The sequence below is a fragment of the Physella acuta genome, unplaced genomic scaffold, assembly GCF_028476545.2.
Source record: "Physella acuta isolate Inbredline_101_S28 unplaced genomic scaffold, ASM2847654v3 ptg001874l, whole genome shotgun sequence".
Taxonomy (NCBI): domain Eukaryota; kingdom Metazoa; phylum Mollusca; class Gastropoda; family Physidae; genus Physella; species Physella acuta.
The window spans coordinates 41,041-66,322 of NW_026733380.1; the positions used below are offsets into that span (position 1 = coordinate 41,041).

Below are 25,282 nucleotides of genomic sequence, written 5' to 3' on the forward strand. Positions count from 1 at the left end.
GACCAGCATTTCGCATACCAAAGGGCATGCGTTTGTATCTATAAAAACCATTAGGGGTTACAAAAGCAGATATTTCTTTTGCACGGTCAGATAAGGGGATTTGCCAGTATCCTGAAAGTAAATCAATTTGGGAAATTATCTTAGCCTGACCAACTTTATCAATAACGTCTTCTATCCGAGGTAATGGATAGGAATCAGCTTTGGTGAGCGCATTCACCTTCCTAAAGTCGGTCACAAACCTGAAAGATCCACCGTCTTTCGGGACTAGGAGACATGGGGAACTCCAGTTGCTGAAACTGGGCTCAATGATATCATTCTTGAGCATATAATCAATTTCATCTTTTATCAAAGCAGCTTTTTCCGGGTTAACTCTATAGGGGTGTTGTTTAATGGGTTTTGCGTCACCAACGTCTACATCATGAGGTGGAACCTTCGCTTCTTTGGGGACAAATGCATAAGGTGGACATTCAAATTATCTAAAAAGGAAGAATTTACCAATTTTGGGGGTTTCAATTTATCATGTATCACATCATCAGAAACATTTGAACATACAGGTAAATTAATTTTAGCTGTGGATTGAAAATTGTTACAATTATCATAATATTTTTTCAGTGAGTTAACATGATACACTGTCTGTTTCTTTCTTCTGTCGGGCGTATTGACAACATAGTTCAAATCACTTAATTTTGAATGCACTGTAAAGGGTCCACAATATCTCAAGGATAACGCATTGTTCAGATTAGGCACTAACACAAGAACTTTGTCGCCTGGATTGAATGTTCGTTTACAAGAACTCTTATCATACAGTCCTTTCATTCTCACTTGGGCCTTTCTTAAGTTCTTGTGAGCCATTTCGCACACGGCTTTCAGTCGAACGTGAAAATCGTCGAAGTTTTCCACTGGATGATCACTGGTACCTGTCCAACGTTCGTGTATCAGCTTCAGGGGGCCACGGACAGAATGTCCAAACACAAGTTGAAAAGGCGAGTAGCCTAAAGAGTCCTGGACACAGTCCCTCGCGGCGAAAATAATCCAAGGAACAGACTCATCCCATTGGGTGTTACTATTAGCGAATGTCCTTAGCATGGTTTTGAGGGTTTGGTGGAACCTCTCAAGTACGCCTTGAGACTGAGGGTGGTAGGCTGAGCTGGTGATGTGGGTAACGCCTAGCTTGGCTAGCGCTTCCTGAAAATGGTGACTGGTGAAGTTGCTGCCTTGATCTGTTTGCACGATTCTAGGTAATCCAAAGGTAGTGAAGAACCGGGTCATGGCTCTGACTACAGTCTTTGCCTTAATGTTCCGTAAGGGAATCGCCTCGGGAAAACGGGTACTTGAACACATAAAGGTAAGTAGGTACTCGTTGCCCGCCTTGGTTTTAGGCAAGGGACCTACACAGTCCATGACGATTTTAGAAAAGGGTTCTTCTAATACAGGAATCGGACTCAAAGGGGCCTTATGAATTGTCTGGTTTGGCTTTCCGGCCAACTGACAGTTCGTGCAACTTCTGCAGTAACGCGATACATCTTTTCTCATTTTGGGCCAAAAGAACAGTTCTTTGATCTTCGCCGTCGTTTTAGTGACTCCTGGGTGCGCTGACATTGGATGGTCATGTGCCAGCTTAAGTATTTCATGCCGATAAGGTGGAGGGACCCACAGCTGGTTTTTACCCAACCATGGTTCGGCTGGTGAGGCATTCACTGGTGTAGCGCGACGAAAGAAGAGGCCGTTCTCGGAGAAATATTCTCCATCGTCAGATGATAGAGATTTTTCGACCGTTGCTTTGAGTTCCGCGTCGACTTGTTGAGCTTTAATGATGTCTTCCTGAGATATTCTCAGGGGTAAGCCCAGGCTTGTGTTTTCTGGAAGCATAGACTCCAGTTTGGGAGTCGAATTTCTTGACGATGATGGTAGATGTGGTTCAGACGTTGTGTCAGCCAATTGTTTGGTCTGGCTTCTTGTCACCGCACATGCAGGATACAGTTCATTATCATTATCTGGAACTGTTGACAAAGGGTCTGAAACCGTACAGGGGTATACTTTGCTTCCCGCAAGGTCATTCCCAAGAAGTAGGTGTACTCCTGGGACTGGAATACTATCTATTACACCTAAAATGACCTCACCTTCGACGAGATGATGTTTCAGGGCGAACTTGTGTAGAGGGACGACAGTAGATTTTGTCCCTACTCCCTGGATAATGGAAATCCTTCCGGTGTTCGTCTCTGGTGAAATGTCCATTGAACTTTTCAAAAGGAGTGATTGTGACGCTCCTGTGTCTCTTAGGACGGTGATATTCTTCTGAGACAACGGATCACCTGGTTTGCTAATGATGGCTTCGGCAATAAAAGATGAAAAGTCAACTTTTCTCGATCCCTCGAGATCGGTAGACTCGGAACAAACTTGATGGTGGCGAGAACAGTCAAAATGTGACTGCACATAATGTGTGGAGACTTGACTACCTTCTTGCGGACACTTAGGGTTAGAGTCCTTTTGAATTCTAGAGTTCATAGTTGAACTGGCTGCTTGAGGGGATAGAGCATAGTGCGCAGAAGTACGCACCACCTCTCTGTTATATTGACGACGTTTGTAACAGTCCTTGACATGGTGACCAGGCCTTTTGCAGAACTGGCATACTGCTCGACGATTGAGAGTTGATCTTGGTTTCTCTCTGGACTGTGATGTCTTCAAATGTTGGCCAACAGGAGGATTGCTGCCAAAAAGGGGAAGCACGGGGTTGAGGCGGTTTCCTGACACTGGTGGTTTCTTATGCACCAACATATATGTGTCAGCCGACTCAGCAGCCTTCTGGATGTCAGTTATCTTGTTATCCAGAATGTGTAGTCGTATCTCTTCAGGCAGGGACGATAGGAATTCTTCCCTTAGGATAAGTGACCTGAGTTTCTCAAACTCAGAAACTCCCTCCGAGTGTAGCCACCTTGAGAATATTTTCTCCTTTTCAAAGAGAAATTCCACATATGATTGTGTGGGTAACTTGCGGAGTGTTCGGAATTTTGTCCGATAGGCCTCGGGCGTCAGTGCGTAGGCCTTTAAAATGGCAGTCTTGACCAAACTATAGTTATTTTGAACGTCGTGAGAGAGTGCCTGGTATGTTTTTGCAGCTTTCCCAGTAAGGACAGAGCTCAATAAAGCAGTAATGGAAGTTTCGGGCCATTCACATGTCTTCGCTAAACTCTCAAACGAGTTAAAGAAAACGACCAAATCTGTTTCATCAAATTTAGGAACTAATTTCCCAAATTTGGCAATCACTTGCCCTACCGACAACTTTTTTGGATCTACCAGAGAAGTGACATCACTAACTTGACCAAACTCTAATTCCAACCTCCTCTTATCTAAAGCAATTTTAGCCTCTAACTCCTGTCTCTCTAGAGCAACTTTTTCCTTCTCTAAAGCAATTCTAGCTTCTAATTCTACCTTCTCTAGAGTTTTCTCCTCGCGGAGCAACACACCAGCCAACAAACTTTCATCAAATACTCCTTCATTAATGAAATGAACAACAATTTTATCTCTCAACACCTCTGACTTCTGCGTAACAGAATAATCCAATTTCAATTCCTTAACAACACTAACCAAAACTTTTCTACTCAACTTTTCTACATCTTCAACAGTAGGATTAGCCAAAAAAGACTCCATAACACTAACTTGAAAATCACAACAAGCCTAGATCCTTTAAATTAATACACAGCGTTGGGCCGTGTACTTGACCTCTAAATGTAGGACGACACGTCTGCTTATTTGACCTAGATAACTCTAGCCTGAGCGCGCGTTGTAAGAACACTGCGCTACTGGATATAAAAACAACTAAATCCAACTAACCTTAGTATTCAACTGATATAACCAACAACTGGAACGACAGATTAAATCCCGGACGGGCCCCCACTTTGTAACGTTAACCTATCTATCAGCCAAATAGAAGGAGAACGTCCCCGGATTCTTTTTTCGGGGTCATATGCAAATGCCTTACGGCCTAAGTGGATGAACACTTAACACAACGACCCACTAGGGCTCGAATTTAATGTCTAGGGAAGCTAGTGATACTATTGTAATTAACACTCATCCAATCTACATACGACCTTTTAATCAGCGAACACAGTTGTGGCAGAACACAAAGATGAACTAGATAAAATATTTAATGTATAAAATATCAAAAACCCAACTTACAAAATGCAGGAAAAAACACTATCACAGATTTCTACACTGTCTAAAGAACAGCTACAGGCCACACAACACTGCTGTAGCTTCAAGACTTACTTAGCGACAAGTAATATTAAACTAGAAGACTAAATCAACTGAAGAAAGCAAGGCACACACAGGTCTTAAGTACTCTCACGTTCAAATGGTCAGAGTCTATAGCCGGACAATATGGACGACTGCCTGATCAAGGTAAAACAGCCTCGTAGTCTGCGAGGTCAAGATAAACTGCCTGGGGTTGCGAGTGTGCAGTGCAATTAAAGACTTCTGTGACAGGGGAGGTTATCCTCAACTCATGTCGCCATTGGTTGGGATAATCATCTGATCAGAATCATTCAATCAGATTTTAATGGAAAATTTCTATGTCTCAAACACCTTAATAAGTCAGTGGAAAAACCCCAGGTGTTACACCATCATTCCATATAAGGAATTATACAATGTCAAAATAAAAATGACTCGACCTAAGTAGGTCACAACGTACAAGTAAGAATCAACAACATGAGTGGAACTTGATCTTTTTGTACCAGAGTTCTTATAGAAAAACATCAACCTTGCACTACAAGGAGGGCTTAATGCAAGGGCCTGTGCAACGGGCATTCACTCTATTCAAAGTTTCATCATTTTAGCTACATCGAGCTAATCTATTTATAATACAAACACTTGGTGCGTGTGGGACAAAAATAATTATGTATGAATAATAAAGATATATATATATATATATATATATATATATATATATATATATATATATATATATATATATATATATATATAAGTATATATAGCTGTATATTGATGAATAATGTGCTTAATGACATATCTACAATAAGTAATGAATTGCCCTTACAATACATTCATTCCACAATTGTCTGATTATTGTCCTTTTCCTATCTAAAAACTCCATTCACGAGAGGCGGATCTATAACAACCCTAAACACGGGAGGTTGTTCTATAACAACCCGACACAATCGAAATGTAAATAAACTTCAATTCCAAAAATGCTAAAACAAAAAGGCGGGGAACCTTGTCCTTGATTGAACTTTACCCATTAACTTTTATTATCTACACCCCCCCCCCCCCACCCACCCCCAAACAACGGTCTAATTTTACTCGACTATGGAGGTCGTTGTGACAGGTAAGTCAAGGCCAAGAAACCGCTATTTGATCGGCTAGGAACTTCTTGGTTTAGAAAAGGGCCGGTAACCAAACAAGGGCACGTAACTCTATAGATAGTTGGCTGTGTTAAATCAGAGTAGTCCATTTCAATATTTGATCCTATTGTCGCCATAGAAATGACTTCCCCAACTCTTAAAAAAAATCCTTGACGCTTTTGTTCACACATTTCAATTTTAGCTCTCTGTGTTTTAATAAACGTAATTAGAGAAATTTCTTTCACAGAAATAAATAAAACAAACTTGCTTTTATTAAATACGGAATTTTCAAATTGTTTGTAATGATTTTTGCTTTTCTTACATTCTTTAAACGCATTTTTTAAAACTGTTTTCACCACTAAAATATTAATTTCATAAATTGTAAAGTTACTGTATTTTAAAATGTATTTATATTTTGTTAAAACATTAAAACACATTATTTGTCACTCCCCCCTTTTTTTCATTCAATTTTTCATATCAATACATATATAATTGTATTTTTAAAAATAGGAACAAAGCGTTAAATGCGATTATGTTTTCTTTCATACGCGTATATTACGAAAGATTATCAAGAATCTTATTTGTAAGTAAAACAAAATATTGTAGGTCTAGCGTAGAACATTAAATAAATCTATAGAATTTACATAAAATTGAAACAACTATTTGATAAATTATCTTTATTACTTGTCACGTTATCTTAGACCCGTCTACTGTACAACAAAACACATCTAGTTACATAATTAATCTAGTTATCATTTAATTAAAAAACCAGACAATAATTTTCTATATTTATCATCTTGTAATGCCTGTCATTGTGCATTAAATGTCATTAAATTAAATTATTGTGTTTGGTTTTCGTCGTCTGACATTTTCTTTTGCTACTTATCTCCCTTTATGTTACAATCGGTTAAACTAGTTTGGGGTCATCCATTTATGACGTCCACAAAAAATTTGCATTTTAGACCCTCCCCCCCCCCCCTCGTGTGGACGTCATAAATGGATGACACCTTTACCTACAGTTGATGGTGTATCACAAGATGGGCAGGTAATTACCAAAACAATAATAACAATACCATTTTGTTACATAAAAACAATAACACTTGTTACATGTAAATAAAACTTCATATAAACGTAGATGTTCATCTTTAGATATTATGGAATGCCTCTAATTAAACAAACAACAAATAAGAAAGTCAATAGCGTTTCTTTTAGCGGTTATAAAAACTTATTTTTCAAAACTATAAATAAATAATTGACAAGAATAAAATTCTATATTTGGGTGTGTTAAAAAGCCTCCAAATATGTCTAAAAAATGGTGGCCTTATTATACACATGCTTGAGTACTATGTCATGTGATCTGTTGTTGTTTATATCCTACATGGAATTGAGATCACGTGATTTGTTGTTTAACATTGTACATAGATTTTTAGATCCTGGTTGGTGTATACAGCTACACAGGTATTGTTGTAGACTTGAAAACACGGCCAAGTGTTAAAACGACCAGAAATGTTAGCGCTCAGGGTAGCAAGTTTTGTATCTGATGGATGAGTTGTATCATGATCTGTTGTAAATTTTGGTAAGAACTTGATTATTTGTTGGATAATATTTTTTAACAATCATTATTTATATATATAAATAAAAATAAATAAATAAATAAATAATATATATATATATATATATATATATATATATATATATATATATATATATATATATATATATATATATATATATATATGTATGTATATATATATATATATATATATATATATATATATATATATATATATATATATATATATATATATATATATATATATATATATATGAACCTCAAGAGTGGTTGCCTGCAATGTGCTGGTTGTCTCAAGGTTTATCCCGAGCTGGTTGACACATTATGGTTTAGCGTTGTCACTTGCTGGTTGACCAAATGTTTGCACTTAAATAGTTTTTCAATTTTTTTTTTATTTTCTTTTTTTTTTTTTCAAGCTTTTATTCAAATTGCCTTCTTGTGCTTTTGTATTTCTTGCCTAGATCTTAGTGGTGTGCCGGAACGGGCGAGCGAAATTTTGACCCTTTCTAACGGACCTATTTCTTTAAAACTTGGCACGTAGGTAGAAATCCGATGACAAAGTACAGGTCACTTTATTATCTAGTGATTACTGCTTCTAAAATTTAAGAAGCGACCCATGCTTTTCTTTATAGTTATTTATATAGTCGTGCATTTCTATACATTTAAGGACAATTTTCTATATAAGTACATTATGTATATGCTTGTTACAAATTTTTTTTATAAATGTTTAAAAAAAATGTGTCTACTCTTACCAAATTCGCATATTAAATAGAAATCTATAATGGTTTCAACAAGATGGTTTTCTACGTTTTAGTTTGATATATGGGTTATATTTTAAGGTGGCTTAAAAGCTTGAATTACGTCCATTAAATTGAATCTAACACGTATATTGACGCGTGATGCACTTACTCTGAAAGTTGATACTCATAAAAGACCACAACAAGAAAATAGAATTTTTAACACATACATAATACGTCTAAAACATGAAAATAGACTTTTTAATAACATACATAATACGTCTAAAACAAGAAAATAGACTTTTTAACAACATACATAATACGTCTAAAACAAGAAAATAGACTTTTTAATAAGCTATACAATATATCACGTTAACAAGAAAATAGACATTTTAACAAGTTACACAATAACACGGCCACAACAAGTAAATAGACATTTTAGAAAGCTACACAATTACACGTAATCAGGAAAATAGACATTTTAACAACATACAAAACACGTCTAAAACAAGAAAATAGACATGTTACTCAATAACTCGCCCATAAGAAAATAGACTTTTTAAAACGTAACACAATAACACGTCCATAAGAAAATAGACTTTTATCATGTCCACAATACGAAAATAGACATTTTAACAAGCCACACAATAACAGGTCAACAAGAAAATAGACATTTCAGCTACTGAACTAATTTCAGTTCATATCACGGAGTTTTTTACCCAGTTACCCACCCCCCTATGCCAAATAAACAGTAACTATCCCACCTCTTATACTTTAAGATCTGTGTCCAAGTAGCAACTAAAACCACGTGACATTTTAAAAAGATCTAATTACTTGCACCCGCTAAAATTAATTGGTTACGTGTTTATCTTAATATTTTAATTAACCCACAAAGCCCTGTATGACGTATGTTACACCTAGGCCGTCTCTTGTAGTGTGAAACAAAACATTTGATGCAGCTCCGTTTGGAATGTAAGTTTTGATAATTGGTATTTATATTTGTAAATTTTGATAATTGATATTTACATGTATACGTTTTGATAATTGGCATTTATATTTTTTAGATTTGATAATTGATATTTACATTTGTTAGATTTGATAATTCATATTTACGTATGTTAGTTTTGACAATTGATATTTACATTTATTAGCATTGATAATTGATAATTGTAAAACTGGATTTTAAATTTGTAAGTTATGATGATTGATTAATTTTTTTAAGTTATTGTTTTTAATTATATATAATAATTGAAGTTAAAATCATTAATGTTTACTTTTGTTATGTTTAAATATTGATAGTTTGATTTCAGAATTTTAAATGCGTAAGTTTCGATACCTGATGTTTACATTTTCTAAATACAAAACAAACTACCCTTTTGGACCTAAATATCAATAAAGCAGATGAAGTATTTTTTTTTCCGGAAATGAAAATGTTTACATTTACAGGTTTTGTCGATACATATTTACATAGGTACTTTGTTATACGCAGAGTAAATCAAAGAATACCAACAAGCAGCATCTCGGTGGTGTATTCCGTGTGGACGGGGTATGGGTGGATGAGATTACCACTCATCAATTCAAAGTTCACGTCTTCTATACGTCCCTCACGTGAACTCTTCAAATTTTACTCTCAACTCGTGCCCCGACCACCCACCCCCAACCACGGACTCTTAGTATATTGTCGAGAACACTCCCCTCCCCACACATATACATACATACGCACACGCTCAACCGTTGAGAAACCTACCCCCACCTCACACACATACAAACTAACAAAGTTCCTGTTCAGAACCCTCAACCCACACACATACATACATACACATACATATACACATACACACAAAGCTCCTGTAAACCGCTGAGCTAACCCTCAACCCACACACATACATACATACAAACAACTTTACTGTACTATGCAGAGATAAACTTACCCCCACACATACACTTCCTTCCTGCCAAAACAATCTTTACCACCAATCCCCCCCGCCCTTTACACACATACACACATAAACTTCCTGCCAAAACAATCCTGACCCCCCCCCCCCCCACACACACACTTCACACACACACATACACACAGACTTCCTGTAAACTGGTGAGATGGAACAAGTCCACAACCCCAGATCACAACAAACGGAAGAACACAGCGAGAGCCTTCTGAGGGACTCGACCTTGGAGATGACAGATCTAAAGGTCAATGGTTCTAGAGGAAGTGACGTCAGAACTTTGTCTGACGCAAGGTAAGATATTAACGGAAAACCCCGGGGGATATCCGGCTACAGGTTAACCTTAAAACAGGACAAAAACTTTTAAGATATCCGCATTTAGATTAGAAATAGATTCTTACCAAAATACAATCGTTGGACATCTTAGGGGTCATCCATAAACGACGTCACACATTTTTGACGATTTTTACCTTCCCCCTCTCCCTTTCCTCACACATCGTCACAAAAACTCAGAACCCACTAAAATGACGTCACACCTCAGCCTACAACCCCCAAAAAATTGCAGTTGAATTTTTCTTAAAATACGATATTTTTTCCAAAATCTTGTCTGATCTCTGTCGAAATAGAGTATTTTAATCAATTCCTATTGCAATTTATTAAAACAGTTTTCTAAAACGCGAAATAACAGCTAAAATTCCTTTTTTAACATTGCTTTTTTATAATGCAAAAGTGTGACGTCTCACCATCTGAACACTCCCCCCCCTACTCCCCCTCATCGCACACCGTCACAAAATTACGGACACCCCTCCCTCTTTGAGTGTGACGTCATTTACGGATAATCTCTTATGCTTTTCCAAGTAGAATGCGTAAATATATAACTTATAAATGGGCTATCCTAATCAACTTATCAAAATGGAATGTAGAATATGAATGCAATATAACCATCATTGCGAGCACGAACTTTTCGGGCTGATCAATTGTTCTAATGACGTCACTCAGTACTCGCAGCCTTGAACATAGTGATGACAACACTGTCCACATATAAGCAGAATCTGAAGAGTCTTGAAAGAATTTCGAAAGAATTCTTAATTGTTTTATGGTCGAGTCGGTAAAGCTCATGGTTGCTCAACCGAAAAGTCTCGAGTTCGATCGAACCCTCGGGCAGATGAGGCTCATTAGCTGGGGACTGCACTCTTCTAGGAGAGACAACTCCAAAATCATACAACTGCTGCCTTGTAGTTTGTTCTTGGTTGGACAAAGGCTATGGAAGCAAATCCAAAAAGAAAAGCAGGCTGAAATCGGACTCAATGGACTCAATGGCGCATAACCAGTTGACACTTTGGAGGCGTGGTCGAGTCGGCAAAAAGGTCATGGTTGTTAAAATTCGAAAAAAGTCTCGAGTTCAAACCCTCTGACAGATTAGGTTCGATCCATTCCTACACTAAAAATTAAGAACGAAGAAGAAGCAACATTTCAAACGACCAAAAGAAAGAAAGCCATAATGATAGAAACTTGAGTCTATCATGTAAGAATTGCATAGCTTGTTTTTTTTAAATCTTTCAACACTTTTATTAACTGTTAATTTTTTACTACTTGAAATCCAGCCAAAATTCAGTTACCAAAATAGACAGTGGCATGGACGTGACGTCATCAGACGTGGAAAAAATCTCATTGGTCAAACATCTTCTGTCTTTCTGGTACCTCGTGATCATCGTAGCCACGCCCCTCGTCTTTCTGCCCATATTTCTCTACGTGGACGATGAGGTGATTCGATTTTATCAAAAGAAACGTTTTTAACTGTGGTTGTTAACATTGTATAGTCACAACGTTATCACAAATACATTACTAACGACTGCAATACAAAGATACCTCATACTAAAACATCTGTAGGCAATGAATCATTTATATAATAGCATACATGCACACACTGTCTGTACTTACCAGCAGTAATAACCACTTGAACCAACAACCTGTAGTAGTCACCTGTAATAAACTACAAGTGATGAGCAACCTGTACCAAACATCTGAACCAACCACCTGTACCAACCACCTGACCTAACCACCTGACCTAACCACCTGAACCAACCACCTGAAACAACCAACTGACCTAACCACCTGAACCAACCACCTGACCTAACCACCTGAACCAACCACCTGAACCAACCACCCGAACCAACCACCTGACCTAACCACCTGAACCAACCACCCGAACCAACCACCTGAACTAACCACCTGACCTAACCACCTGTACCAACCACCTGACCTAACCACCTGAACCAACCATCTGAAACAACCACCTGAACCAACCACCAGACGAAACCACCTGACCTAACCACCTGACCTAACCACCTAACCTAACCACTTGACTCAACCACCTGACTTAATCACCTAACCACCTAACTACCCAACCACCTGACTTAACCATCTAACACCTGACTTAACCACTTAACCCCCTGACTTAACATCCAACCATATGTCCCAACTATCTGACCTAACCACTTGACCCAACCACCTGACCTTACCACCTGACCTAACCACCTGACCTAACGACCTGACCTAACCACCTGACCTAACCACTTGACCTAACCACCTGACCTAACCACCTGACCTAACCACCTGACCTAATCACCTGACCTAACCACCTGACCCTACCACCTGACCCTACCACCTGACCCTACCATCTGACCCTACCACCTGACCCTACCACCTGACCTAACCACCTGACCTAACCACCTGACCTTACCACCTAACCACCTGACCTAACCACCTGACCTAACCACCTAACCTAACCACCTGACCTTACTACCTAACCACCTGACCTAACCACCCGAACCAACCACCTGACCTTACCACCTAACCACCTGACCTAACCACCCGAACCAACCACCTGACCTAACCACCTGACCTAACCACTTGACCTAACCACCTGACCTAATCACCTGACCTAACCACCTAACCTAACCACCTGACCTAATCACCTGACCTAACCACCTGACCTAACCACCTGACCTAACCACCTGACCTAACCACTTGACCTAACCACCTGACCTAATCACCTGACCTTACCACCTGACCTAACCACCTGACCTAACCACCTGACCTAACCACCTGACCTAACCACCTGACCTAACCACCTGACTTTACCATCTAACCACCTGACCTAACCCCCTGACCTAACCACCTGACCTAACCACCTGACCTTACCACCTAACCACCTGACCTAACCACCTAACCTAACCACCTGAACTTACCACCTAAACACCTGACCTAACCACCCGAACCAACCACCTGACCTTACCACCTAACCACCTGACCTAACCACCCGAACCAACCACCTGACCTAACCACCTGACCTAACCACTTGACCTAACCACCTGACCTAATCACCTGACCTAACCACCTGACCTAACCACCTGACCTAATCACCTGACCTAACCACCTGACCTAACCACCTAACCTAACCACCTGACCTAACCACTTGACCTAACCAACTGACCTAATCACCTGACCTTACCACCTGACCTAACCACCTGACCTAACCACCTGACCTAACCACCTGACCTAACCACCTAACCTAACCACCTGACCTTACCACCTAACCACCTGACCTAACCCCCTGACCTTACCACCTAACCACCTGACCTAACCACCTGACCTAACCACCTGACCTAACCACCTGACCTAACCACCTGACCTAACCACCTGACCTAATCACCTGACCTAACCACCTGACCCAACCATCTGACCTAACTACCTGTACCAACCCCCCGACCTAACCACCTGACCTAACCACCTGACCTAACCCCTTGACCTTACCACCTAACCACCTGACCTAACCCCCTGACCTTACCACCTTACCACCTGACCTAACCACCTGACCTAACCACCCGAACCAACCACCTGTCATAACCACCTGTACCAACCACCTGAACCAACCACCTGCCTAACCACAAGACCTAACCACCTGACCTAACCACCTGACCTAATCACCTGACCTAACCACCTGACCCAACCATCTGACCTAACTACCTGTACCAACCCCCCGACCTAACCACCTGACCTAACCACCTGACCTAACCCCCTGACCTTACCACCTAACCACCTGACCTAACCCCCTGACCTTACCACCTTACCACCTGACCTAACCACCTGACCCAACCATCTGACCCAACCACCTGACCTAACCAACTGACCTAGCCACCTAACCTAACCACCTGACCTAACCACCTGACCTAACCACCTAACCACCTAACCTAACCACCTGACCTAACCACCTGACCTAACCACCAGTTACCTACCCCCACAGTTCCAGAGACAAGCGAGGTGCGGCTACACTATAGCTGTCATGGCTGTGTACTGGGTAACTGAAGCCATGCCTATAGCTGTCACAGCTCTGGCCCCTGTTGTCTTTCTACCCGCCCTAGGTGTCATGTCTGCCAAGGATACGTCGGCTGTCTATTTTGGTGTAAGTGGTTGGCACATTGGTGTTACGGGGGTTGGCACTTTGGTGTTACGGGGGTTGGCACTTTGGTGTTACGGGAGTTGGCACTTTGGTGTTACGGGGGTTGGCACTTTGGTGTTACGGGGGTTGGCACTTTGGTGTTACGGGGGTTGGCACTTTGGTGTTACGGGGGTTGGCACTTTGGTGTTACGGGGGTTGGCACTTTGGTGTTACGGGGGTTGGCACTTTGGTGTTACGGGGGTTGGCACTTTGGTGTTACGGGGGTTGGCACTTTGGTGTTACGGGGGTTGGCACTTTGGTGTTACGGGGGTTGGCACTTTGGTGTTACGGGGGTTGGCACTTTGGTGTTACGGGGGTTGGCACTTTGGTGTTACGGGGGTTGGCACTTTGGTGTTACGGGGGTTGGCACTTTGGTGTTACGGGGGTTGGCACTTTGGTGTTACGGGGGTTGGCACTTTGGTGTTACGGAGGTTGGCACTCTAGTGTAACGGGTATGCAATAGGGCGCGAGTGTTGATACTTTGGTATAAGTGCTTGGTACTTTGGTGTTAGTGGTTAGTACTTCTGTGTAACGGGTTGGTGCTTAGATGTGAGGGGTTGGTACTTTTGGAAGTTGTGGGGAAGTTGTTTGACAATTGTGTGGAAGCTGTGTGGAAGATGGTTAAAGCTCTGTTTACGTAGTGTCCAACGTTTTTTTCCCCTACTCAATAGGAGACGTCCATGTTGTTTATGGGCGGACTTCTGGTTGCCATAGCAATAGAAACGTGGAATGTTCACAAAAGAATCGCACTGTTGGTGTTGAAGGTGGTTGGTGCTGAACCCAAATGGTGACTCCAGATTTTATATTATTTTAGATATTCTGAACAAATGAATTTTTTTTTCGAAATCGTCTAAATAGTCTTTTCGTTTATATCAGACTTAATATTTTAATCAAATAAAAACAAACGAAAACACCTAAGAATGAGACGCACGATGATCAACAGTTTGAAGTAACTTTAAGACTCACTAACGTGAAATTTTGTTTTCTGATCAAAGTCTTCTCTTCGGCATCTGTATGGTCACGTGGTTCCTGTCCATGTGGATCTCCAACACGGCCACGACGGCCATGATGATGACCATCGTCCAGGCCTTGCTGCAGCAGTTCAAGGCCATGAGCAAACACCAGCTGAACCAGAACTCAAACGGTAGCTCAGACAGGTGAGAGAATTTGTTATCAACACCCCTCCCCCCGTCCCCCCCGTGCGTCTCACCAAAAGACTTAACCAATATGGTGTCCAAATTTTATGTAAAACGTTTACAGGTAGAGTATTTTTTTATTGTTACAAGTTTAGTTCACAGTCTGTTTTTTGTGTGTGGGTTTTTCGCAAATCTTGTAATTAAATTTTAACCCATTTATTTTGCAGCGATTTCGTTCAAACTTTTTGAGAAACGTTCTTCGAGAGCAATACATGAATATCATTTTAAAAAATAATAAATTAGAGAGACAATGTTATTTAAACATTACTGTATTCAAATTTAAAAGGAAGATAACAAGATAAAAATACTAGCCAGCTGTTGATTGATAAAATATGTAAAAGATGTCATCAGCAACCCAAGCTTTTATGAAAGAAAGCAGATTAGATTTTATTTTATTTTCAGTGCATTTAAAACCTTGCTATTAATACGTTTTTTAGGTTCGTTTTATTCATTACCATAAAATAACTGTCTACATTTTTTTTTAATAAGTCGATTTTTATGAGTTGGAAAAGTTAGTTCTACAAGTTAGCTCACATTAACCGTATATCTCTCACCACACAACCTATCACATTAAAACCAAAGCACTACCCACTATACAAACTATGTTGACGAATCTCTTCAAAGGCGAGACTCTACTTCACCGGAGCCACTCAAACGCAAACACAACCATGAACGAGCGGAAGCCGAGTTTCTGAGACTGAGCAAGGCGCTGTCCCTGACTGTGGCCTACTCGGCCAACATTGGAGGCATCGCCAGTCTAACTGGTACAGGTCCTAATTTTGTACTGTATGCTGCGGCCCAGAAGTAAGTGGTACACGGGGTCAAACCGTAGTGGTCAAACTGTTCTAGGTCAAACCAGAGAAGTAGCGATGGGGGGGGGGGGGGGGGCAGAGGGGGCATATGTCCGCGGGCGCCGACCTTAGAGGGCGCCAAAAGGGGTTGGAAAAAGTAATCGAAAGTTTGATGGGGGTGCAAATCGAAAGTTTTAGGGGAAGGGTCGCTACGCCTCTGGTTCAAACCGTAGTGGTCAAACTCTTCTAGGTAAAAATGCAATAGTTTAATAGATTTCACCCAAACTTACGTGAATCAGTTAAAAGAGTTGTAAGGCATGTAGCGAGCAGAAAGACTTATATCATTACAACGTCTCTGTTTCCGTGTTTACCCCACAGAGTATTTGAAGACGTGGGCCTCAAGTCCCCCATCACATTCAGCAGCTGGCTTATCTATGGCCTGCCTCTGTCTCTTATACTTGTCTGCATCATGTGGCTCTGGATGGCCGTCGTCTTTCTCAGATGCAGGTACGTCACTTTTCATGCCGTGTCTCCACCAGGGAAGTACGAAGCATGAATGAATAATCACATAATGTCAGCAGTGAGTTGTTCGTCATGGTTTATTTGATGGTGTTGTAGAAGGATGATCGTACGCTGCATTGTAACTCGATAGTCTAACGTTCGGATCAAGGCTCGTTAAATAAACTTCCCGTTAACCAACCCAACACGAATGGGTAACTAACATTAATCATAGATATTACTAGAAGCAGAGAATTGTATTCATCCCAACATACATTAAAAGCATCGTTTCTTTTGTGTGCCCAAGATGCACGGGCCGCCACAGAAAACTTCCTCCAGTTTGTCGGTCTCCAGCAATTTTCCTGGCAGTCCCCCATGACAGTCCTGCCTCTGCCAGCTGCTTCCCCGCCCTGCGCCTCTACGTCTCCCTTAGCCTTCCATGACTTTTTTATAAATGAGGCGGCAAGTTCAGCGCCATTTATGCAACATCAGGAATTTAACTAAACTAAACTGTGTTGTTGTAGTACAAACATTTGAAAGATCTAACCAAACTCAACTGTCCCCTGTGTGTCTGTGTTGTTGTAGTACAAACATTTGAAAGATCTAACCAAACTAAACTGTCCCCTGTGTGTCTGTGTTGTTGTAGTACAAACATTTGAAAGATCTAACCAGACTAAACTGTCCCCTGTGTGTCTGTGTTGTTGTAGTACAAACATTTGAAAGATCTAACCAAACTCAACTGTCCCCTGTGTTGTTGTAGTACAAACATTTGAAAGATCTAACCAAACTCAACTGTCCCATGTGTGTCTGTGTTGTTGTAGTACAAACATTTGAAAGATCTAACCAAACTAAACTGTCCCCTGTGTGTCTGTGTTGTTGTAGTACAAACATTTGAAAGATCTAACCAAACTCAACTGTCCCATGTGTGTCTGTGTTGTTGTAGTACAAACATTTGAAAGATCTAACCAAACTAAACTGTCCCCTGTGTGTCTGTGTTGTTGTAGTACAAACATGTGAAAGATCTAACCAAACTAAACTGTCCCTTGTGTTGTTGTAGTACAAACATTTGAAAGATCTAACCAAACTCAACTGTCCCCTGTGTGTCTGTGTTGTTGTAGTACAACCATTTGAAAGATCTAACCAAACTAAACTGTCCCCTATGTGCCTGTATTGTTGTAGTACAAACATTTGAAAGATCTAACCAAACTCAACTGTCCCCTGTGTTGTTGTAGTACAAACATTTGAAAGATCTAACCAAACTAAACTGTCCCCTGTGTGTCTGTGTTGTTGTAGTACAAACATTTGAAAGATCTAACCAAACTCAACTGTCCCATGTGTGTCTGTGTTGTTGTAGTACAAACATTTGAAAGATCTAACCAAACTCAACTGTCCCCTGTGTGTCTGTGTTGTTGTAGTACAAACATTTGAAAGATCTAACCAAACTCAACTGTCCACTGTGTGTCTGTGTTGTTGTAGTACAAACATTTGAAAGATCTAACCAAACTCAACTGTCCCCTGTGTGTCTGTGTTGTTGTAGTACAAACATTTGAAAGATCTAACCAAACTCAACTGTCCCCTGTGTGTCTGTGTTGTTGTAGTACAAACATTTGAAAGATCTAACCAAACTCAACTGTCCCCTGTGTTGTTGTAGTACAAACATTTGAAAGATCTAACCAAACTAAACTGTTCTCTGCTCTATGTGCCTGTGTTGTTGCAGTACAAACATTTGAAAGATCTAACCAAACTAAACTGTCCCCTGTGTGTCTGTGTTGTTGTAGTACAAACATTTGAAAGATCTAACCAAACTCAACTGTCCCCTGTGTGTCTGTGTTGTTGTAGTACAAACATTTGAAAGATCTAACCAAACTAAACTGTCCCCTGTGTTGTTGTAGTACAAACATTTGAAAGATCTAACCAAACTAAACTGTCCCCTGTGTTGTTGTAGTACAAACATTTGAAAGATCTAACCAAACTAAACTGTCCCCTGTGTGTCTGTGTTGTTGTAGTACAAACATTTGAAAGATCTAACCAAACTCAACTGTCCCCTGTGTGTCTGTGTTGTTGTAGTACAAACATTTGAAAGATCTAACCAAACTAAACTGTCCCCTGTGTTGTTGTAGTACAAACATTTGAAAGATCTAACCAAACTCAACTGTCCCTTGTGTGTCTGTGTTGTTGTAGTACAAACATTTGAAAGATCTAACCAAACTAAACTGTCCCCTGTGTGTCTGTGTTGTTGTAGTACAAACATTTGAAAGATCTAACCAAACTCAACTGTCCCCTGTGTTGTTGTAGTACAAACATTTGAAAGATCTAACCAAACTAAACTGTCCCCTGTGTGTCTGTGTTGTTGTAGTACACACATTTGAAAGATCTAACCAAACTAAACTGTCCCCTGTGTGTCTGTGTTGTTGTAGTACAAACATTTGAAAGATCTAACCAAACTCAACTGTCCCCTGTGTGTCTGTGTTGTTGTAGTACAAACATTTGAAAGATCTAACCAAACTAAACTGTCCCCTGTGTTGTTGTAGTACAAACATTTGAAAGATCTAACCAAACTCAACTGTCCCTTGTGTGTCTGTGTTGTTGTAGTACAAACATTTGAAAGATCTAACCAAACTAAACTGTCCCCTGTGTGTCTGTGTTGTTGTAGTACAAACATTTGAAAGATCTAACCAAACTCAACTGTCCCCTGTGTTGTTGTAGTACAAACATTTGAAAGATCTAACCAAACTAAACTGTCCCCTGTGTGTCTGTGTTGTTGTAGTACACACATTTGAAAGATCTAACCAAACTAAACTGTCCCCTGTGTGTCTGTGTTGTTGTAGTACAAACATTTGAAAGATCTAACCAAACTAAACTGTCCCCTGTATGTCTGTACAGAGGAGGGTGTCTGTGTTGTTGCTGTGCTCCAGAAGCCAACAAGAAAAAACTGGAGAAGGTCAACGCCATGATCAGAGATGAGTACAACAATTTGGGACCTATCACGTGAGACTTCTGTTTCTATAAAAATATTTCTTGTGCCTCAAACGGCCAAGACTAAATTACTTACACGATAGAGCTAGAGGGGGCCATCTTCGAAGCTCTAGTTTTACATTGGCCATGTCTATGAGCCTTTAAAAAAGCGTTACATAAAATGCGCAACAAATCCTGCGCACTTTAAATTCTCTATAAAAAATTGCGTTATGAGATATATGCGCCACGCGAAACATGCGCACAAGAAAATAAAATGGCCTTTCTAAATAAAACAAAAAGACAATTTGATTTTATTTTTCTAATTTCAGGTATGCCCAAGCTTCAGTGTTAATTTTATTCTTTTTGTTAGTTGTTGCTTGGATCACTCGTGATCTTGGTGGTGTGGGTGGCTGGGCGGATTGGTTTCCTCCTGGGTAAGTCTGGGGAGACGGGTTGATGGGACGTTAAGGGGGGGGGGGCTGGGCGGACTGGTTTCCTCCTGGGTAAGTCTGGGGAGACGGGTTGATGGGACGTTAAGGGGGGGGGGGGGGGCTGGGCGTACTGGTTTCCTCCTGGGTAAGTCTGGGGAGACGGGTTGATGGGACGTTAAGGGGGGGGGGCTGGGCGGACTGGTTTCCTCCTGGGTAAGTCTGGGGAGACGGGTTGATGGGACGTTAAGGGGGGGGGGGCTGGGCGGACTGGTTTCCTCCTGGGTAAGTCTGGGGAGACGGGTTGATGGGACGTTAAGGGGGGGGGGGGCTGGGCGGACGGGTTTCCTCCTGGGTAAGTCTGGGGAGACGGGTTGATGGGACGTTAAGGGGGGGGGGGGGGCTGGGCGGACTGGTTTCCTCCTGGGTAAGTCTGGGGAGACGGGTTGATGGGACGTTAAGGGGGGGGGCTGGGCGGACTGGTTTCCTCCTGGGTAAGTCTGGGGTGACGGGTTGATGTGGGGGGGGGGGGGCTGGGCGGACTGGTTTCCTCCTGGGTAAGTCTGGGGTGACGGGTTGATGTGGGGGGGGGGGGGGGGCTGGGCGGACTGGTTTCCTCCTGGGTAAGTCTGGGGAGACGGGTTGATGTGGGGGGGGGGCTGGGCGGACTGGTTTCCTCCTGGGTAAGTCTGGGGTGACGGGTTGATGTGGGGGGGGGGGGGCTGGGCGGACTGGTTTCCTCCTGGGTAAGTCTGGGGAGACGGGTTGATGTGGGGGGGGGGCTGGGCGGACTGGTTTCCTCCTGGGTAAGTCTGGGGTGACGGGTTGATGTGGGGGGGGGGGGCTGGGCGGACTGGTTTCCTCCTGGGTAAGTCTGGGGAGACGGGTTGATGTGGGGGGGGGGGCTGGGCGGACTGGTTTCCTCCTGGGTAAGTCTGGGGTGACGGGTTGATGTGGGGGGGGGGCTGGGCGTACTGGTTTCCTCCTGGGTAAGTCTGGGGAGACGGGTTGATGTGGGGGGGGGGGGCTGGGCGGACTGGTTTCCTCCTGGGTAAGTCTGGGGTGACGGGTTGATGTGGGGGGGGGGGGGCTGGGCGGACTGGTTTCCTCCTGGGTAAGTCTGGGGAGACGGGTTGATGGGACGTGTTGGGGACATTGAGGGGGGGGGAGGGAAGGGGGTAGGCATGATGTTGGTGTGTGAGCTTTGTTTTCCATACTGGACAAAACATGCCATATAATATAACTGGTTATCAATGGAGAAATAAAACTTAACCCTAGTCTTAACGCAGCGAGTTTTATCTGTATTTTAAATGCTATTAAAACGATTATGTACATTTTAAAAATATATTTTGAACCCCCCTGCCCCACCCACCAGTCTAAGCGATTCAACTCCGTCCATCCTGTTCGGTATGCTGATGTTTGTGCTACCATCTACGCCACCTACCTTCAGTATGTTTAAAAACAGAGATCGTTCAAGTAGGTCTACACAATTATTTCACAATTTACGAATCGTCTAATCTAATCTATAATAAACAGATTTTCTGTCAATACGAAATTATATAATTGCAAATTAGCGTGAAATTAAAAATTACATTAGGTTTACTATATTTTTCTGATACGCCTGTCTAAAGATCATTGTTGAAACAAACTTTAACTAAGAAACATAGTGTGTCATTATAGTCTCGCAACTTAAGTGTACGATGTTGCGGGGAATTGTACAAATGTCTTTTGTGTAAGATAAATGTGCCAAATTGTGTTATAGCCATTTATAATTGGCATTTTCTAATTAGATAACTACTATTCCAATTACAGTTATAATTATTACGTTAATAGTAGGCCTAATTGATGTGGTTTTAATCATGAGTGTATTTGAGTACAATAAAATTGCATTTTGAACTTTTAATTTATATTTTTTAATGTGGTATGTATGTCTGTGTTCCGCCAATTTAACCAATACAAAAAAATCTATGTAAGGAAGGCAACTAACAGCCTGTATGTTGATTGTTTATTTTCTTCCTACAGTGACCCACACAAAGGTCACGCCCCTGCTGAAGTGGAGCCTGGTCCACGAGAAGATGCACTGGTCGCTCTTTCTACTGCTGGGAGGGGGGTTCGCCATTGCTAAGGCTGCCACGGTAACTATAACTGGTACTAGAACAACTGGTACTAGAACTGGTACTAGAACTGATACTATAAATGGTACTAGAACTGATACATAAATGGTACTAGAAATGGTACTATAAATGTTAATATCACTGGTACTATAACTGGTACTAGAATTGGTACTAGCATTGGTACTATAACTGGTACTATAACTGTTACTATAACTGTTACTATAACTGGACCTATAACTGGTACTATAACTCTAGGCCAACGCGGTATCTTAAACCACATATTATATCGATTATATATATATATATATATATATATATATATATATATATATATATATATATATATATATATATAATACATACATACATACATACATACATACAAATGATGCACTTATCAGCACTTTTTGCAATTGTTGACAACTCAAACAAAAAAAACCCGTACATTTAATGAAGTAAAGGTTTGAATGACGTCATCTGACAGGTGTCCGGGTTGTCCAAATGGATGGGTGAGCAGCTGATGGTGTTCCAGTCACTCAACCAGTGGGTTGTCCTGCTCATCATCTCCTACATCGTGTGTTTCGCTACTGAGGTCACCAGCAACTCTGCTATAGCCACTCTCATAATGCCCATACTTACACAAATGGTCAGTGAAAATAAGCGAATGCTACTATATATATATATATATATATATATATATATATATATATATATATATATGTATATATATATATATATATATATATATATATATATATATATATATATATATATATATATATATGTATATGTATATGTATATGTATATATATATATATATATATATATATATATATATATATATATATATATATATATATATATATATATATATATATATATATATATATATATAAATGCAGTGTGCAAATATGGTTTAAAATGATCATGTACAAAATAGACACACACATTTTGTACACAAATTAAAGTTCACAGTGTATAGTATGCAAGTTATAGTGTATTATAACAACATTTTCAGCAGATTACAATTGTGTCATGAAAATAGGTTTCGGAAAAACACTACATCATACGTACAATTTAAAAAAACAATGTCTTATCTATAGAGTTAACTTGTATGAACCAAAAATCGTTTTGTATTCTTCACAGTCCATCAGCCTGCAAGTCAACCCTCTGTTTTTCATGTATCCTGCCGCCATTGCTACGTCATTCGCCTTCATGTTGCCCGTGGCAACCCCACCCAACGCCATCGTCTTCGCTAGTGGAACGCTAAGGGTCATAGATATGGTAAGAGTATAACTTGTTCGTTGTTTGAATTATGTTGGCTTGAATTGACTTAACGTGAACATCGTTAAAGACTTATTGCTGTAACTTATTTTTACCTTTTTAAAACTTTGAGACTGACCATATGAGTAATTGTCAATCTCTAATGACATATCAGTGACAACAGAATGTGAAGTGGCAGTAAATTCTCCATATTTCCTGCTGTCTGTTGTGTAACGGACACCAATCTATCAACCAGATAGTTGGCGAACGCTCCCGGATTCGTTTAAATTATTATACACAGATGGCGACAAGCCTAAATAAAAGAAAGCTAACACAATAGTTCACTAGGACTCGTACTTGATGTCTAGGGGAAACACTAGAGAAACTACTTATGCCAACAATACATTTAATCTGCATATAACTTTTAATGAGTGTACAGAACACTAGATTTAAACAGGATAAAATAGATTTACAGAATGAACAAAACCCAACTTACAATTCGTGGGAAAAAATAATATGATACACTATCACAGCTTTTAACACTTCAGAAAAATCACCACAGTTTACACATCACTGCTATAAGCATAAAGAATTACTTAACCACAAGTAATATAAGAATATGCTACTTAAACAACTTAGTATTACACAGCGACACAGAGGGCTTATTCTCTCTCAAAGACGTCTGGTCAAAGAACTGCCCCGAGAGACCTGTGCGCGGTCTATTTATAGACTTAGGCAACATGGAAGGTCACCTTCAAATCATAAGGCTATTGGTTGGGGTATCACCTGGTCCGCATCAACCAATCATCTCATGATGGAAAAATACTGAGTCTAAGACTTTCTTAAGAAAGTGGAAAAAACCAGTGATTATACCACAGACCATATATGGTAAGGTAACAAATGTAAAAATAAACATTACCGGACCTAAGTAGGTCACAGTTGATTCAGTAAAACCCATCCGCTCATACAACTTACGGATATCCTCGATCTTAAGCTAAAGAACCGAACGAGACTTTTGGTTACGGTTTACAAGCTCTATCACTGGGCCACGTTCATCATCTTTAGACGCAATGTGACAAATTACTCTCGATTTTATATTTTTTTATTATTTTTTTAAACTTTCTTTTCCCCAGGTCATGAATGGTTTGTTCCTCAACATTATTTGTGTGCCGATTCTTGTTTTTGCTACAGCCACGTGGGGTAACGCCTACTTCCATTTCGACCAAGTACCTGAAGAATTTCTAAGAAACGTAACCCATGTCGCACAAAAATTAGGTTCACAGTAAAAACAATTGGCTCCCCCGGATACCATGTAGTATATCTTCCAAATTTTAAGCATTTTGTTGCTGGTTCAATTACTGAGATTTTGTTTGAAGAACGCTGCCTAGCATGAATGTTTCAATATATATATATATATATATATATATATATATATATATATATATATATATATATATATATATATATATATATATATATAATTTTATATGGGGGTGTGTTTGTGAGCCTGTAAATGATGTAAGCATGTAAGCATTTTAAAATGACCACTTGTTTTAACTATGTTGATACAAATCGCTGATGAAATAAAGTTGTTAACCTACTCAAGTCATGTGTTTATATTGTTCCAGTAATTGTTTCATGTTCTCTCTGAGCTTTATCAAACTCAGCTGTAGGGAACTCAAAATTGGGTCTTACTTGGGTCACACTTGGTTTACACATTGGGGTCACACTGGGGTCACACTGGAATCATACTTGCGTTACCAATGGATTACACGGGGGTCACGTAGGTCACACTTGAGTCATACTTAAGTCTCGCTGGGGTCACACATGGGTTATTCTTGGGGTCACATGGGTCATACTTGGGGCTCACATGGGTCACACTGGGGTCACTCATGGGTCTTTCTTGGGCCAGTAGCCGGACGA

The 25,282-nt window shown here is 40.4% G+C and overlaps 1 protein-coding gene across 3 annotated transcripts; it reads left to right on the forward strand.

Annotated features, from left to right (window-relative positions):
* Positions 1-6,847: 6,847 nt before the first annotated feature.
* LOC131930995 (Na(+)/citrate cotransporter) lies at positions 6,848-24,773 on the forward strand. 3 transcript variants are annotated; one of them, XM_059287669.1, is made up of 15 exons: positions 6,848-6,933; positions 9,157-9,907; positions 11,218-11,377; positions 13,920-14,078; positions 14,786-14,901; positions 15,110-15,271; positions 15,935-16,114; positions 16,480-16,608; positions 19,483-19,587; positions 19,884-19,988; positions 21,358-21,458; positions 22,005-22,117; positions 22,581-22,742; positions 23,243-23,380; positions 24,493-24,773. In XM_059287669.1, the coding sequence occupies exons 2-15, from the start codon at positions 9,768-9,770 to the stop codon at positions 24,643-24,645; spliced, it is 1,923 nt and encodes a 640-aa protein (XP_059143652.1). In that variant the 5' UTR covers positions 6,848-6,933; positions 9,157-9,767; the 3' UTR covers positions 24,646-24,773. The 3 variants fall into 3 exon arrangements, with proteins under 3 accessions (XP_059143652.1, XP_059143653.1, XP_059143654.1); XM_059287670.1 differs by lacking the exon at positions 6,848-6,933 and adding an exon at positions 8,507-8,639; XM_059287671.1 differs by lacking the exons at positions 6,848-6,933; positions 11,218-11,377 and having other exon boundaries at positions 9,774-9,907.
* Positions 24,774-25,282: the final 509 nt, after the last annotated feature.

Bases quoted from the DNA above. Each gene is read 5' to 3' on its own strand.
- LOC131930995 (XM_059287669.1), top strand. From the start codon at position 9,768: ATGGAACAAGTCCACAACCCCAGATCACAACAAACGGAAGAACACAGC. The intron at 16,609-19,482 runs GTACGTCACTTT...ATGTCTGTACAG, and splicing joins GTCGTCTTTCTCAGATGCAG to AGGAGGGTGTCTGTGTTGTT. The intron at 23,381-24,492 runs GTAAGAGTATAA...TCTTTTCCCCAG, and splicing joins CGCTAAGGGTCATAGATATG to GTCATGAATGGTTTGTTCCT.